Source organism: Saimiri boliviensis, chromosome 14 (genome assembly GCF_048565385.1).
Source record: "Saimiri boliviensis isolate mSaiBol1 chromosome 14, mSaiBol1.pri, whole genome shotgun sequence".
NCBI classification, from domain to species: Eukaryota; Metazoa; Chordata; class Mammalia; order Primates; family Cebidae; genus Saimiri; species Saimiri boliviensis.
The window spans coordinates 45,534,169-45,551,285 of record NC_133462.1 but is presented as its reverse complement, the minus strand read 5'-3'; the positions used below and the strand labels follow the sequence as shown (position 1 = coordinate 45,551,285).

The following is a 17,117-nucleotide window of genomic DNA, read 5'->3' as shown; positions in this document are numbered from 1 at the left end:
CTCCAGCCTGGGTAACAAGAGCGAAACTCAGTCTCGGAAAAAAAAAAAGTTTAAGAGGTTGAGTCACTTGGCCAAAAATGCCCAGGAGGAAAAGTTCAAGTCAGGCATCCCGGCTCTAGAGCTACTAACTGATCGCCGGGGACCCTGGGCCTTGGAAGAAGTCGCCTCCCCAGATCTCAGCTCTAAGAGGGAAATCCCATTTCACAGGGAAGCCTCCTTTCCGAGGCACGGGCGCATGCGCGGGAGGCCAGCCGAAGGGGCCGCGGAGGCGTCGCTCTGGCCCGCGGTGGCGCAGTCGTCCTCGTCTCGCTGGTGATGACGCACGGTCGGGGCGGCGCGAAAAGCAAGATGGCGGCGCCCATGGAGGTGGCCGTGTGTACGGACTCGGCGGCTCCCATGTGGAGCTGCATCGTGTGGGAGCTGCACTCGGGCGCCAACCTGCTCACTTACCGCGGCGGCCAGGCGGGACCCCGCGGCCTGGCGCTGCTCAATGGCGAGTATCTGCTGGCGGCGCAGCTGGGCAAGAACTACATCAGCGCCTGGGAGCTCCAGCGGAAGGTACGACCGGCGGTACGGGCTCGTTGCCGGGCTCGGCGGCGGGGGTCACGCGGCGCCCGAGGCTAAAGTCGGGGGATGAGTCGGTGGGGGCCGCTTGCACCCTGAGTCGGAATTGGGGTGGGGCGGGGGAAGAGGTCTCCTTTCGGGCGCTCTGCGCATGCGGGAGTCTGGGGGCTTTGGTGCGAAACCGGCGATCTGTTAGGCCGCTCTGCGCACGCGCGGGGCTGAGTAGGGGACGATGGGGACAATGGGGGATGGACACGCTCCCTCGTGGCTCTTGCGCCTCCACAAGCTCTTGGAGCGCGAAATTTGATTAAAGGGGGCTGTGAGCTCTGTGCGTGTTGTGGTTCTAAAGGAAGACGGAGAAGGACCGAGGTCTGGTGGAGTCTCCCATGAAGGGGATACGCAGGAGCCTCCTGCATTTTTATGGCCTGTAAAGAAACAGATGCTAGGCCGGGCGCGGTGGCTCACGCCTGTCATCCCAGCACTTTGGGAGGCCGAGGCGGGTGGATCACGAGGTCAAGAGATCGAGACCATCCTGGTGAACATGGTGAAACCCCGTCTCTACTAAAAATACAAAAAATCAGCTGGGCGTGGTGGCGCGTGCCTGTAATCCCAGCTACTCAGGAGGCTGAGGCAGGGGAATTGCCTGAACCCAGGAGGCGGAGGTTGCGGTGAGCCGAGATCGCGCCATTGCACTCCAGCCTGGGCAACAAGAGTGAAACTCCTTCTCAAAAAAAAAAAAAGAAAGAAAGAAACAGATGCTCAACGTCGCCCACCCTTTCCCCTCTACCCCAGAGCCCCAAATGCAGCCAACTCCTGAAACTACCTGCTTCCCCTGTCTGCCAGCTGAGAGCTCTTGGGACTGGCTCTGTGCTCTGGCACTGCTTGATGGCGTCTAACTCATGAAATTTTCCCATTTTATTTTATTTTATTTTTGAGACAGGGTCTCACTCTGTCGCCCAGGCTGGAGTGCAGTGGTGTAATCTTGCCTGAGGGTTGGAGCGATTCTGGAGCCGCAGCCTCCCGGGTAGCTGGGACTGCAGGCCCCAGGCCACCACACCCGGCTAATTTTTGTATTTTTTGTAGAGACGTGTTTCACTATGTTGGCCAGGCCGGTCTCAAGCTCCTGACTTCAAGTGATCCGCCCCCATCAGCTTCCCAAAGTGCTGGTATTACAGGCGTGAGCCACCACGCCTGGCCGATTTTTCTCATTTTAGGGAGGAGGTAGCTAAGGCTTGGGGTCTTAGGTTGCACGTTATAGGTAGGACTGAGGCACAAGCCTATGGGGCTCTTGGACCCCAGTGTCCTTCTGGACCCTCTTGTTCTGCTCCTGTGCTCCTCCCACCCAGGGCCTCTCTGGCCCTGAGAGGAAGTACCAGCCTCCTCACATCCTCAACCTCCAGCCTCACAGCCTCTTGCAGGGGCAAATGCTTCCTTGCTGCACCATGCATTTGCTCAGACCACCCCGCTCCTAACTCCTCTTCCTGGTGCTCTGACTTAGCTGCTGCCCAGGCACCCCCTCCCCTCGCTCTCCCTTGCCGTGGGGGTTCCCATGTGCTGCGCAACGTTTACGGGGCTGACTGTGCCTCCTTAGGACCAGCTCCAGCAGAAGATCATGTGCCCTGGGCCTGTCACCTGTCTGACCACGTCACCCAACGGCCTCTACGTCCTGGCAGGAATTGCAGAAAGCATCCACCTGTGGGAGGTAAGAGGCGCGAAGTCTGAGGGTTCCCCAGGGCGTCTGGCCGTCTGAGTCTCACCTGCAGGGGCCTGGCGCCCTGGGACGGTGACTCACTGCTGAGGGGCCACAGCCTAACCATCACCCTGCTGCCTCCTTTCTCTGGGTCCCCTCGAGATTCCTGTGAGTCCCAAAGCGGCCCTGATCCTCCCTTGAGAGCTTGGATAGAGCCCTTTGCATGCAGTGCCTAATATACACTGCAGGATCTTCGAGCCAGTGCCTGACACACACACACACACACACACACACACACACACACACTGCACCTTCCAGTCGGTCCCTGATACACACACTGCACCTTCCAGCCAGTCCCTGACACACACACTGCACCTTCCAGCCGGTCCCTAATACACACACGTACCTTCCAGCCGGTCCCTAAGTCACACACTGCACCTCTAGCCGGTCCCTAATTCACACACTGCACTTTCTGGCAAGTCCCTGAAACATGCACACACTGCACCTTCCAGCCGGTCCCTGACACACGCTGCACCTTCCAGCCAGTCCCTGAAACATACACACACCGCACCTTCCAGCCGGTCCCTAATACACACACTGCACCTTCCAGCCGGTCCCTGACACACACACGCACCTTCCAGCCAGTCCCTAATACACACACTGCACCTTCCAGTCGGTCCCTGATACACACACTGCACCTTCCAGCCAGTCCCTGACACACACACTGCACCTTCCAGCCGGTCCCTAATACACACACGTACCTTCCAGCCGGTCCCTAAGTCACACACTGCACCTCTAGCCGGTCCCTAATTCACACACTGCACTTTCTGGCAAGTCCCTGAAACATGCACACACTGCACCTTCCAGCCGGTCCCTGACACACGCTGCACCTTCCAGCCAGTCCCTGAAACATACACACACCGCACCTTCCAGCCGGTCCCTAATACACACACTGCACCTTCCAGCCGGTCCCTGACACACACACGCACCTTCCAGCCAGTCCCTAATACACACACTGCACCTTCCAGCCAGTCCCTGACACACACACGCACCTTCCAGCCGGTCCCTAATACACACACTGCACCTTCCAGCCGGTCCCTGACACACACACGCAGCTTCCAGCCAGTCCCTGACACACACACTGCACCTTCCAGCCGGTCCCTAATTCACACACTGCACCTCTAGCCGGTCCCTAATTCACACACTGCACTTTCCGGCCAGTCCCTGAAACATACACACACCACACCTTCCAGCCAGTCCCTGACACACACTGCACCTTCCAGCCAGTCCCTGACACACACTGCACCTTCCAGCCGGTCCCTAATACACACACACACCTTCCAGCCAGTCCCTGACACACACACTGCACCTTCCAGGCGGTTCCTGAAACATACACACACTGCACCTTCCAGCCGGTCCCTAATACACACACGTACCTTCCAGCCGGTCCCTGACACACACACACCGCACCTTCCAGCCGGTCCCTAATACACACACGCACCTTCTAGCCGGTCCCTGACACACACACGCACCTTCCAGCCAGTCCCTAATACACACACCGCACCTTCCAGCAGGTCCCTAATATATACACTGCACTTTCCAGCCGGTCCCTAATACACACACTGCACCTTCCAGCCGGTCCCTAATACACACACTGCACCTTCCAGCCGGTCCCTGACACACACACTGCACCTTCCAGCCGATCCCTAATACACACACTGCACCTTCCAGCCGGTCCCTAATACACACACTGCACCTTCCAGCCGGTCCCTGAAACGTACACACACTGCACCTTCCAGCCGGTCCATAATAAACACACTGCACCTTCCGGCCGGTCCCTGACACACATACTGCAGCATCTTCCAGGGCTGGCAGGCATCTCCTCCACGTAGGGGACAGTACTTGGCACTTGTAACCTCAAAGTTATCAGGAGCTGGGCAGAGTGGTTTGTGCCCGTAATCCCAGCACTTTGGGAGGGTGTGGCGGGCGGATCACCTGAGGTCAGGAGTTCAAGACCGCCTGGCCAACATAGTGAAACCCTGTCTCTACTAAAAATACAAAATTTAGCTGGGCGTGGTGGCCGGTGCCTATAATCCAGCTATTTGAGAGGCTGAAGCAGGAGAATCGCTTGAACCCAGGAGGCAGAGGTTGCAGTGAGCTGAGATGGCACCTGGGCCACAAAAGTGAAACTCCATCTCAAAAAAAAACCCAAACTACAGCCCAGTCCTCCTGCAGGGGCAGCCCTTGCCTTTATAACGTTTTTTCGAGACAGGGTCTTGCTCTATCACCCAGGCTAGAATGCAGTGGTGTGATCTTGGCCCACTGCAACCTATGCCTCCTGAGTAGCTGTGGCTGCAGGCACACACCACCGTGCCCTGAGAATGTTTATATTTTCAGTACAGACGGGGTTTCACCGTGTTGGCCAGCGTGGTCTTCAACTCCTGACCTCAGGTGCTTCACCCGCCTCGCCCTCCCAAAGTGCTGGGATTCCAGGCATGAGCCACCATGCCTGGCCCAGGACCCTGTTTATTTGATGCTCCCGTTTTCTTTCTTTCTTACTTTTTTTTTGAGACGGGGTTTCGCTCGTTACCCAGGCTGGAGTGCAATGGCGCGATCCCGGCTCACCGCAACCTCTGCCTCCTGGGTTCGGGCAATTCTCCTGCCTCAGCCTTCTGAGTAGCTGGGATTACAGGCACGCACCACCATGCCCAGCTAATTTTTTGTATTTTTAGTAGAGACGGGGTTTCACCATGTTGACCAGGATGGCCTCGATCTCTTGACTTCGTGATGCACCCGCCTCGGCCTCCCAAAGTGCTGGGATTATAGGCGTGAGCCACCACGCCCAGCCAGTGCCCCCTTTTTCTTACTGCTGGAGAAACCAGGTGACAGCAGCTTCTAGGCACACGCACAGCCTCGCTCCCGCTGTCACCTTAGCTCCCGCTGACATTTAGGTCAGCTGCTCCACTCTGCCCTGGTTAGGGGAGGCAGGCCTGGATGGTCTGAGTGTGTGGGCGCGGAGTTGTGCCAGTAAGTTTTACTCACACAGTCAGGCCTCTTGGGGTTTTGCCCCAATTGTAGCTGCTGGGTTAGAACATTGGCTGTTGTGGCCAGGCGCAATGGCTCACGCCTGTAATCCCAGCACTTTGGGAGGCTGAGGCGGGTGGATCACGAGGTCAAGAGATCGACACCATCCTGGTCAACATGGTGAAACCCCGTCTCTACTAAAAATACAAAAATTAGCTGGGCATGGTGGCGCGTGCCTGTCATCCCAGCTACTCAGGAGGCTGAGGCAGGAGAATTGCCTGAACCAGGAGGCGGAGGTTGCGGTGAGCTGAGATGGCGCCATTGCACTCCAGCCTGGGTAACAAGAGCGAAACTCCGTCTCAAAAAAAAAAACATTGGCTGTTGTTACAAATGGTCCATCATATTGGTGGGGAGAGCTGCCCTCAGTGCCACATGGAGCAGGGCACAGAGTACAAGATTTGGGCCAGAAGACGCAAAGGTAATCACGTTTCTGCCCTTCCTAACCGTATCCTTGCCTCCGCTAGTGGGCTGTCCAGAGAACTGAGAGGGCTGGGTGGGCGTGAGAGTTCTCTGAGTTATAAAACGGCTGCCGGGGGACGGGCATGGTGGCTCATGCCTGGAATCCCAGCACTTTGGGAGGCCAAGGCAGGTGGATCCCTTGAGGCCAGGAGTTCAAGACCAGCCTGGGCAGCATGGTGAAAACCCATATTTGCAAAAACTATAAAAATTAGCTGGGCATGGTGGCACCCACCTGTAATCCCAGCTTTCTCGGAGGCTGAGACATGAGAAATCACTTGAATCCGGGAGGTGGAGGTTGCAGCGAGCTGAGATCTTACCACTGCACTCCAGCCTGGGTGACAGAGTGAGACCTTGTCTCCAAAAACAAAGTGGGGCGAGGGACGTAGGAACGACAGGAGGCATGGTACTCTCATCCCCGGGACATGTGTGTATGTGTTTAACTTTTAAACTTATTTTTGAGGTGGGGTCTCACTACATTCCCCTCGCTGGTCTCGAACTCCTGAGCTCAGGCAATCTGCCCGCCTCGGCCTCCCAAAATACTAGGATTACAGGCGTGAGCCACCATGCCCGGCCGTCAAGGCTTTTAAGTCTTAGTCCATGATTTTGAAACTGGGATACTGTCGCTGAGGCGCAGAGAGGGAAACTGAGGCAGGGAGGTGCTGGCTCACGAGTTCCCCCTCACAACGGACCTCCTGGCCCTGGTTGCTGTCAGCCTGGTGTAGAGGGGCACGTGGGTAGGAATTAAATGTGTCATCACCCCATGGGGGATGTCTTAGGCAGGGCCCCTTCCTGTTCTTTGCTAGGGACAGTGTGCCAGGTGGCACGCACTGCCAGACCCCTGCTTCCCCAGCCTCCTCCATATTTGTTTGTTTTTTTTGTGTGATGGAGTCTCGCTCTGTTGCCTGGGCCGGAGGGCATTGGCCCAGTCTCAGCTCACTGCAACCTCTGCTTCCCGAGTTCGAGTGATTCCCCTACCTCAGCCTCCCGAGTAGCTGGGACTACAGGCACCTGCCACCTCGCCCGGCTAGTTTTTGTATTTTTGGTAGAGACAGAGTTTTGCCGTGTTGGCCAGGCAGGTTTTGAACTTCTGGCCTAAGGTGATATGCCCGCCTTGGCCTCCCAAAATGCTGGGATGACAGACATGGGAGAGTTTCTGACTGGTGTGAGCTGTGACCACAGGGGGGTCCCCGATATGTTGAGCTGGAACCCAGGCCGGGACTGCCTCAACTGTACCCCCGCCACAGTTGAAACCTGTTCGTGCAGGTGACGGGTGTGAATAGTGAGTCAGGAGGGGCTGGAAACCTGAGAGCCGGGGCTGTGGGGCTGGGGCTGGTCTATCCCGCCCACGCTATGGGGACAGGGGCCTCCCAGGAGGCACTGATGCTGCCCTGTCTGCCCTGCCCAGGCAGTGGTGGTCACCAGGGCTGCCCTCGGTGGTTTCGCGCTGACCTGGACCCTGTTTCTTTTTTTTTTTTTTAATTTAATTTTTTTTATTATTTTTTTTATTAAGACAGGGTTTCACCATGTTGGTCAGGCTGCTCTTGAACTCCCGACCTCAGGTGATCCGCCCGCCTTGGCCTCCAGAGTGCTTGGATTACAGGCGTGAGCCACCACACCCAGCCTTTTTTTTCTGTTTTTTTGAGACGGAGTTTCACTCTTGTTACCCAGGCTGGAGTGCAATGGCGCAATCTCGGCTCACCACAACCTCTGCCTCCTGGGTTCAGGCAATTCTCCTGCCTCAGCCTCCTGAGTAGCTGGGATTACAGGCACACGCCACCATGCCCAGCTAATTTTTAGTATTTTTAGTAGAGACGGGGTTTCACCATGTTGACCAGGATGGTCTCGATCTCTTGACCTCGTGATCCGCCTGCCTCGGCCTCCCAAAGTGCTGGGATTACAGGCGTGAGCCACCGCGCCTGGCCCCTGGACCCTGTCTCATCCCGTGCCATTTAATCCTCCACAGCCACCCTGATTGTTGCAGGCAGGGAAACCAAGGCCCAGAGAAGGGCCACAAAGCACCATGCACAGGGGCTTCGGGCAACAGAAACTCATCCCCATCCTGAGGCCAGAGGTCCTAAATGAAGGTGTCTGCAGGCTGCGCTGCCCCCGGAGGGCCCGCAAGGAGCCTTCCCACCCCTCACAGCTGATGGCGGTGGCCAGCGCCCTTGGCTTGTGGGTGAATCTCACCTGCCTCTGCCTCACCACCGCCACGTGGAGCCCCTATGTGTCTGCATTTCCCTCTGCTTTCAAGAACCAGGACACCCTGGATGGAGCCCCCCACCCTCCAGAATCGCCTCATCTTAACTTGCTATATGTGCAGGGACACTGCATCCAAATAAGGCCATTTACAGGTCCCAGTCAGGACTTTAACACGATTCTGGGGGGAAACACGATTCAACCCGCAGCCCCCGCCAGAGCAATCAGAGCCTCTCAGCCCTCGCCAGGCGTCCCGGAAGGGGCTCCCTGTCCTCGTCCTCAGATGGAGCTGCCTGGCTTCCTGCTGGGGCTCCAGCTGCCCCCATCCCCATCAGGCCACCGCAGCCTGCTCGGAAGTGCAGTCCCGCTGAACTGGGGGAGCTGCCTGCAGGTTCTGAGTGCAGCCGTTCCTTCAGGACCCGTGCGGGAAGCCTGTGCCCTCCCTAGGGTCAGGCTCACGACACCGGCACCTGAGGCGACAGGGCAGGGCAGGGCAGGAGATGTGCCCCCTTCCTGGGCGGTCACACAGGTGGGGACGAGGCAGGAGCAGGCGCACACACAGTCTGTGCAGGGGCGCTACCCTGCTGTGTATGCCGGCTCCTGCCAGGGCAGACCCACCCACAGTCGAAGGCAGGGGGCGGCGGTGTGGTTCCCAGAGCTGCAGCCCCGTTTCCTCCCCGACCTGGATGCCTTCCGCCCCTCACAGGTCTCCACCGGGAACCTTCTGGTCATCCTGAGTCGACACTACCAGGACGTCTCCTGCCTGCAGTTCACCGGGGACAGCAGCCACTTCATCTCGGGGGGCAAGGACTGCCTGGTGCTGGCTTGGAGCCTCTGCAGGTCCGAGCCTTGCGAACCCGGCCTGCACCCAGGCTCGAGCAGGGAAAGGAGGCGCCAAGGCCCCTGGCGGGAAGGGGCTTCTCCTGGGGGCTGGAGTGCAGAGGATGGCGTGATCGTCCCAGCTGTCCTGTCTGCCCATGTTGGGGTGTGGTTTGTCCCGGCGGCCGTGGGGGCCCAGGCTTGAGTTTACTCAGGTGAGGCAGGCCAGGCTACCGAGCAGAGGCAGGTGTGTGTGTGAGGTGGGTGCGGAGGTTTGGCTGCCGTGGTCCCTCCCCTCCCCGCCAGCTGACCACCTGCCCCATGCCACCCAGCGTGCTGCAGGCTGACCCCGCCAGGATCCCGGCGCCCCGGCACATCTGGTCTCACCACACGCTCCCCATCACGGACCTGCGCTGCGGCTTTGGGGGCCCCCTGGCCCGGGTGGCCACCTCCTCGCTGGACCAGACGGTGAAGGTAGAGCCACCTCCGCCCCCCCATCCCCCCACGGTCTGTGAGCAGAGCCCAGCAGCCGCAGGTCCTCAGCCAGGAATGCAGGAATCGCCTCCTCCCCCTCCTGCTGTCAGAGCTCCAGACAGCTTCTAATCCCCTGGTGCTCTGAGCACAAGGATGTCCAGGGAGGGTGGGCCTGCAGGTCTGCCAGCCTGGAAATTCCCACTCATTCACCGTTTCTGGCCCGGCTCCCTGCCCAAGCCGGGGAATTGGAAGTCACTGCTAACCCTTGAGCCATGGCTGGTGGTCCTGGGAGGGAGACCCAGGGCTCATCAGCCGGAGATCAAGCTCTGTTTCAGCCCAGACATGTCCCCTAGTCCCCCAGACCCACAAGGTGACGGCTTTCACTCAGTCCCAAGCCCCAGGACCAGAGGACAGCGGACGCCTGACCTCCCTGGTGCCCCTCCCTGGATCCCTGTTCCCACGGGGTCCTCGGGTTCCCCAGAGCTGGGGTGAGCCCCACACCCTTTGCCTGCCCGCAGCTGTGGGAGGTCTCCTCGGGGGAGCTGCTCCTCTCCGTACTCTTTGATGTGGCCGTCATGGCGGTGACCATGGACCTGGCCGAGCACCACCTGTTCTGCGGGGGCAGCGACGGTTCCATCTTCCAGGTGGACCTGTTCACCTGGGTGAGTGCATCGGGCGGGCGGTGGGCTGCACCCTGCCCTGGGGCTGAGGGCATCGGCCCTGCTGCTCACACCCGTCTCCGCCTTTGCAGCCGGGACAGAGGGAGAGAAGCTTCCAGCCAGAGCAGGACTCCGGGAAGGTCTTCAAAGGGCACAGGTGGGGAGCTGGGGGCACAGGGGCGATGTGGGCATGGGGTGGGGGCTCTCTGGCATGTCCTGCCTGGCACTGACCCCCGCCTGTCTGTCCAGGAACCAGGTGACCTGCCTGTCAGTGTCCACGGACGGCAGCGTGCTGCTCTCGGGCTCCCACGACGAGACCGTGCGGCTCTGGGACGTGCAGAGCAAGCAGTGCATCCGGACGGTGGCCCTCAAAGGTGGGCGCGCCTCTGTGCTCAGCCCGCGTCCATTGCAGGTGGAGGCGAGGCCTGGGGTCCCAGGGAAAAGCCCTGCAGGAGCTGGGGTGGGGCCTGGCTAGGGGTCAGGCCTGGCTTTCTGCGGAACGGGGACTGGCCAGGATGGGGCGGGGGCCTGGCCGGGATGGGGCGGGGCCTGGTCGGGGTGGGGCGGGGACTGGCTGGGATGCTGTGGGCCTGGCCGGGATGGGGCGGGGCCTGACCACCGCGCCCCCCAGGCCCCGTCACCAATGCCACCATCCTGCTGGCACCCGTCAGCATGCTGAGCTCAGACTTCAGGCCCAGCCTGCCGCTGCCTCACTTCAACAAGCACCTGCTGGGCGCCGAGCACGGGGACGAGCCGCGCCACGGGGGCCTCACTTTGCGCCTGGGTCTCCACCAGCAGGTACAGCCCCCAGCAGGGAACCCCCACTGCCCTTTGGTTTCGGAAGTCCCCGCGGACCCTGGCTCCCTTGGTCCTGACGCCCGTGCGGCGTTTCCCCTGGCCCGGAACTGGAGGGCACATCATGCGGGCCGGATGGTGACGCTCCGTGAGGCCTCTGCACACCCTCAGTGCGGACTCAGAGGCTCTGAGAAGTTAACCACCCCTCGACTCCGGACAGCAGGTCCGAGCTGCGCACCCCACTCACCGGCCTTTCCGCCACCGGAGATCTGACGGTCAGCCAGGTCTTTCTGCAAAGGGCTGATGGCCCATATTTTGGGCTGTGAGGGCCAGAAGTTTCACGTCTGGGTTGCTGAAGGTGCAGGAGCAGCCGTGGGGGCAGGGAGGGGGTGGGGCCCTGGTGGCTGCAGGTTTCTCCCACGGGGGCTCGGGGCAGCCTCTTGGCCTGGCCGAAGTCACACCCTCCCTCCCTGCAGCTCAGCACCATCCCCTGCCCTGTGCAGGTACCCCTGTGGGTTCCCGTGCCTTCTGGGAATAGCGTGGCTTCCAGAATACTCCCACCCCAGCCCCAGAACCCTCACAGAAGCCATTGTGGGGGACTGGGTCGGGCTGAGGGGTCCTTGGGCCTGGGGAGGCCTCCCAGCGTCTCTTCCCGCCACAAGCCCCGACCTTCGGAGCCACCTGCGCCCTTGCTGTTTCATGTCCCTGTCTGTATCCCTTGCGGGCTGTAGCGCGTGGCATTTCTCCCCACGCGCTCTCCTCTCACCTGAGTACAGATGCATTTCTTACCTGGAGGGTGCCCGCCAGCCCAGCAGGCCCTGCACCAGGAGGCGCCGTGGTCTCCCTCCTCTCCTCTGTGCTGTTCAGCGGAGTGACGCTCTGTCTTCCTACATACCGATGGGCACCGGGGTGGGCATCTGCAGGCCCCTCGGACTACGAGGAGGCCAGGAGCACAGGCTGGACTGACCACTCACAGGGTGGGTGCAAGGGGGGCACACCTCTGTGTTCAGGAAGTGCCAGAACTTTCGGAGTGAAAACAGGCCTCCAGTAGCATGGAGCCAGCGCCATGCTTGGGTGCATGCCCAGCCATGTGCCCTCCCCAAAACCCCTCCTCAGCTGGCTTCAGTGGGATTCCGGAGGCAGCCAGGCGAGGCCCTCCAGTAATGCCGCGACCTTTCCCTGGCTGCCCCACCCGGCTCCCTCCCAGCCGTGATGGTCGCCAGCTCTCTGTGACCTTTGTTCCAATCCAGCTGACACTGGGGTGTCGTCCTGTCCCACAAACAGGCGCTGAGGTGCCCATGGCAGAGTGGAGGGTGGAATACCTGATCTCCGACGCCCCACAGCAATGTCCCTTCATGCAGCTGGTCCCTATGCACAAGGCAGGGACTTTGCTGGGCCTGCAAGACCTTCCCACGGCTACAGGTTCTCACCGTCTACCGGGCCCTGTGTCCCAGGGCCTTCCCAGGTTCACTGGTCTTTCCAGGCCTGGCCATCTGCACCTCCGTCCGCAACCCCAGGGACTCCTTGGGTGCAGTCGTGAGTGGATCTGGGGTGCTGGGTGCTGGCTGCTGGCTGCATGGCCAGAGTCAGGGTTGTGATCTTCAGGCTCGACAGAGGTGAACGCTACGGCCTCAGTCTCCCTTTCTGTCTGTAGGCGTCCCGGTGGCCCCTCCCTGGCAGAGTGGCTGCCCATGCTATTGGCGGTGGCATGGGCGGATCGTGCGGTGTGTGGGTCAGGGCACGCTCCAAGGTCACGCGGCCCCCTGTGTTGCAGGGCCTGGAGCCCAGCTACCTGGATCGCACGGAGCAGCTGCAGGCAGTGCTGTGCAGCGCCATGGAGAAGGTGGGCGGGGCCTCCGGAGGGCGGGAGGGCGGGGAGATGCTGAGCTGCCCTCTGCCCTCTGCCCTCTGACCCCCACCCCTCCCGCAGAGCGTGCTCGGCGGCCAGGACCAGCTGCGCGTCCGCGTGACGGAGCTGGAGGACGAGGTGCGCAACCTGCGCAAGATCAACCGCGACCTGTTCGACTTCTCCACGCGCTTCATCACGCGGCCGGCCAAGTGAGGCCCGGAGACCCCGCCCGCCCGGCCCGGCCCCTCCCCGGTTCTGTGTCCCCGTGTCCTGCGGGGCGCGTCACGTTGGTGTTAGTCTGTTTTTCACAAAAGAGAATGAAAAGCTCCTCCCTGTCCAGCCTCCTCGTGTCGGAGGGTGGCCGGGTGCGGGGCGCAGGTCAGACCCCAGGTCCACTCGGCAGCCTCGGTGAGGGGTGGAGACCTCAGCGCAGGGGCGGCTTTAAGAGGGGTCCAGAGCAGCTGCGGGTCTCAGACTGGTCCGTCGCCCCAGGGCCTCTGCTTGGAGGGAGGTGGCTTGGTGTGGACAGACGGGCCTGGGGGTGCTGGGGTGGACCCAACTGCCAGGGTTGAGGGGTTTCCTGGGGTGCAGCGCCCAGCTCTCCACGAGGTTTTTGAGGCCCCTGGTCTTCGTGGGAACCCAGCGCTCGGGACCGGCAGGAGGAGGGAGCTGGTGTGGGCAGGGGGTGTCCCTCCCGTGCCTGGGGGCCTCTGCTGGCTTCCCCAGGGCCCAGCCGGAGCTGCCCAAACCACACTCCAGGGCAGTTTTCTGGGCAAAAGGTGCCCTGGCCTCAGTCTGGGGTACCTTGTGCATCCAGCAAATGTGGCCACTGCAGGTTGGGACCCTCCGGTGGGTCGGGGGCGGGGTGTCCCCTTCTGAGCGGGTCTGGAGAGGGACTTGTCCCACACACACACACCATGAGCTGTGCTTGTGGGCATCCAGGGCCTGAGGGAGGCTGGGCCCCGCCGCCCTGGGAACAGCGAGTGCCAGCGCCCGGAGCTTAGCACAGACAGCCTGAATCTTCCAGAAAGCTGCCCTCAACTGCCAGTCCTGCCTAACGATCCAGAAAATCCGTGTGATTTAGCGGGCGTCATAATGACTTCAGCTTTGAGCCGGCCGCCAGCGCTGAGTTCATGCTTTTAGGCTAATTTGTGTCCTTGTCCCCTCTACAGGGCTCTGAGCCCTTCGGCTGGTGTCCTGGACATGATGCGTCAGGGAGGCTGGGCCCTCAGCCGGCACCAGCATCCACTCGGCTGCTCAGAGCCCTGAGGGCCCCTTGAGGGTCCTGTGCCCGCCCTGCTTGTTCTATCCCATAATGAGCCACTAGCACTGCAAGGCCTGGTCCTGCCTGCAGGGAGCACACAGGTTTGGGGTGAGGCAGCTGAGGGTCCCTTGGGGTTGGCTGATCTCCCTGGGATTGTGCTGTTCCCCTGGGGCCTTTCCCATGGCCCCTGCCCCCACCCAGCACCACTCAGGACCCCCAGCCACCAACTTGAGGTGGTGGCTGGGGGTCCTGAGAATAACTTGAGGGTATCTGCACAACCCTGTGGCTGGTGCCAGGGCTGGGGTGAGGGTGTGCACAGCCATAGAAGTACTGCTGCCTGGGGACCGGACAGGGCCACAGCTGCTCAGAGAACCCAAATCAAGCTGGGCATTAACCTACAGGCCACTGCACAGCCTCCTGCATCCACAGGGCCATTTGGGGTTGAGGCCAGCCACCCCCTCTGCAGGCTGCAGACAGCGGGCAGATGAGAGCACCGACCGCAGGGGCTGGGCCTGGTGGCCTCAGCCAGCCAGCCCCTGGCTCCGACTCGGAGTTCTTGTCTGTAGAAAGGGAACGTTCCCCTGTGGGCCTGCCAGGAGCCTCTGCGGGGCGGAGGGGAGGCCGGAGCTCACGCCTCAGGCCCTGCGTCTCCCACCATGTACCCTGCACAGTGGGTCCTCGGACACAAGTCCCCTCCTGCGCCCTCATCACACCGGGGCCTTCATGCACACGGACCTTGGCTCCCTTCTGCATCCGAACGGACGGGCTTGTGCAATGGAGGCAGTGGGATCATCGCTCAGCCCCCCGGGAGGCCCCACAGATTCTGAGGCATGGGTGTGGGGATTTGGGGAGGTCAAGCCTTGATGAGAGGGGAGGCTGATGTGCACAGGTGACCTGGAGGCGGCGGGGCTCAACTCTGCAGATCATAGCAGGGGGCCCCTGTGCGTGGCGGGACAGCTGCCAGTAAAGCCCGGGCAGCAGAAAACATCGTGGGCGAGGAGGTGAAGCCACAGCCCTCCCAAGCCCTGGTGCAGACGTGAAATGGGACATCCACTGTGAAAAAAAATGGCCTGGCAAGTTCTTTTTTTTTTTTTTTTTTTTTTTTGAGACGGTGTCTTACTCTTTCTCCCAGGCTGGAGTGTGCCATGGTGTGATCTCAGCTCACTGCAACCTCCATCCCCCTAGGTGTTCAAGCCATTCTCCTGCCTCAGCCTCCCAGGTAGCTGGGATTACAGGCACCCGCCACCACACTCGGCTAAGTTTTGTATTTTTAGTAGAGATGGGGTTTTGCCATATTGGCCAGTCTGGTCTCAAAACTCCTGACCTCAGGTGATCCACCCTCCTCGGCCTCCCAGAGTGCTGGGATTACAGGCGTGAGCCAGCGCGCCTGCCCAGTCTGGCAGGTTCTTAAAAATTAAACAGCAAAGTGGCCTGTTTGCACAGTGCGTTCAGGTGTAGGGCCTGCAGCTGCAAGGTTGCTGGTTCAAATTCTCAGTGGAGCCAGTCTTAAATTGGCAAAACCTTTGGCCGGGCGCGGTGGCTCACGCCTGTAATCCTAACACTTTAAGAGGCCGAGGTGGGTGGATCACCTGAGGTCAGGAGTTCAAGACCAGCCTGGCCAACATGGTGAAATCCCATCTTTAAAAAAAAAAAAAAGAAAGAAAGAAAAAAAATTAAACAGCAGGCCGGGCATTTTGAGACTGTCAAAAACAAACAAACAAACAAACAAAAAACTGCATTAAGGTTGGACCCAGTAAGTCTACACTTCTGTTTGCCCAAGACAATGAAGAGCAGGATCTTGATTGCACACGGAGCTCACAGCAGCTCCATCCCCACAGCCAAAAAGCGGGGTAAGGCCAGGCACGGTGCTCACTGTGGGAGACTGAGGCAGGAGGATCACCTGAGGTCAGGATCACCTGGCCAACGTGGTGAAAATACAAAAAATACAAAATACTAAAAATAGAAAAATTAGGTGGGCGTGGTGGCGCGTGCCTGTAATCCCAGCTATATTCAGGAGGCTGCGGCAGGAGAATTGCCTGAATCCAGGAGGCAGAGGTTGCAGTGAGTGGAGATCGCTCCACTGCACTCCAGCCTGGGCAACAGAGCAAGACTTCATCTCAAAAAAAAAAAGGCGGGGGGGGGTGGGCACCAGGTGTCCATGCGTAGATGGATGGGTCAGGACAACACGGTCCTCTGCACAGTGGAATATTATTCAGCCTTGAAAAGGAATGAGAAGGCCTGTGCAGTGGCTGACCCAGTAATCCCAGCTCTGTGCGAGGCTGAGGCAGGATAATCGCTTCAGCACAGGAGTTTGAGACCAGCCTGGGCAACATCTCTTCAAGACCCAGTCTTTTAAAAACTACGAATTTTGGCCGAGTGCGGTGTTCATGCCTGTAATCTCAGCACTTTGGGAGGCCGAGGCGGGTGGATCACGAGGTCAAGAGATGGAGACCATCCTGGTCAACATGGTGAAACCCCGTCTCTACTAAAAATACAAAAAATTAGCTGGGCATGGTGGCGCTTGCCTGTAATCCCAGCTACTCAGGAGGCTGAGGCAGGAGAATCGCCTGAGCCCAGGAGGCGGAGGTTGTGGTGAGCCAAGATCGCGCCATTGCACTCCAGCCTGGGTAACAAGAGCGAAACTCCATCTCAAAAAAAAAAAAAAAAAAAAAAAAACTACGTATTTTAGTTAGGTGTGGTGTGCGCCTGTGGTCCCGGGTACTTGGGAAGTCGAGGCAGGAGGATCTCCTGAGCCCAGAAGCTTGAGGCTGCAGTGAGCTATGATCTTGCCACTGCACTCCAGCCTGGGCAACAGATTGAGACGCAGTTTAAAAAAAGAAAAAAAGAAAAAGGCTCGGACACAGGCCACAGCATGGAGGCACCTTGAGGACGTCAGGCTCCGTGAGAGACGCCAGACATAAAAGGACAAGTCCTGTCTGATTCCGCTCACAGGAGGTCCCCAGAGTCGCCAGATTCACAGAGACGGAACGTAGCATGGGAGGCGTCAGGGCTGGGGAGAGGACAGGAAGCGAGTGTTCCTTGGGGACAGAGTTTCAGTTTGGGAAGATGAGAAAGTTCTGGAGAGCACGGTGGTGAGGGCTGCACAGCATTATGTGAGCTTCGTGCCGCTGAGTTGTGCACCTAGAAATGGTTCAGACGGCAAATTTCAACATGGAGAAATCCTTTCTCTACTGCAAATACAAATTAGCCGGGCGTGGTGGCATGCGCCGGTAACCCCAGCTACCCCGGAGGCTGAGGCAGGAG

General features: G+C 59.8%; 2 protein-coding genes across 2 annotated transcripts in view; one reads left to right on the top strand and one right to left on the bottom strand.

Moving 5' to 3' along the window:
- Positions 1–17,117, bottom strand: part of MED16 (mediator complex subunit 16) — a 133,466-nt gene that overhangs the window by 109,758 nt on the left and 6,591 nt on the right. The window lies entirely within an intron of this gene.
- On the top strand, positions 349–13,020 carry WDR18 (WD repeat domain 18). Its single transcript, XM_003944470.4, has 10 exons — positions 349–558; positions 2,156–2,266; positions 8,700–8,833; positions 9,145–9,286; positions 9,805–9,948; positions 10,038–10,102; positions 10,195–10,319; positions 10,577–10,743; positions 12,515–12,583; positions 12,671–13,020. Exons 1-10 carry the CDS (start codon positions 349–351, stop codon positions 12,800–12,802), a joined length of 1,299 nt encoding a protein of 432 aa, XP_003944519.2. The 3' UTR covers positions 12,803–13,020.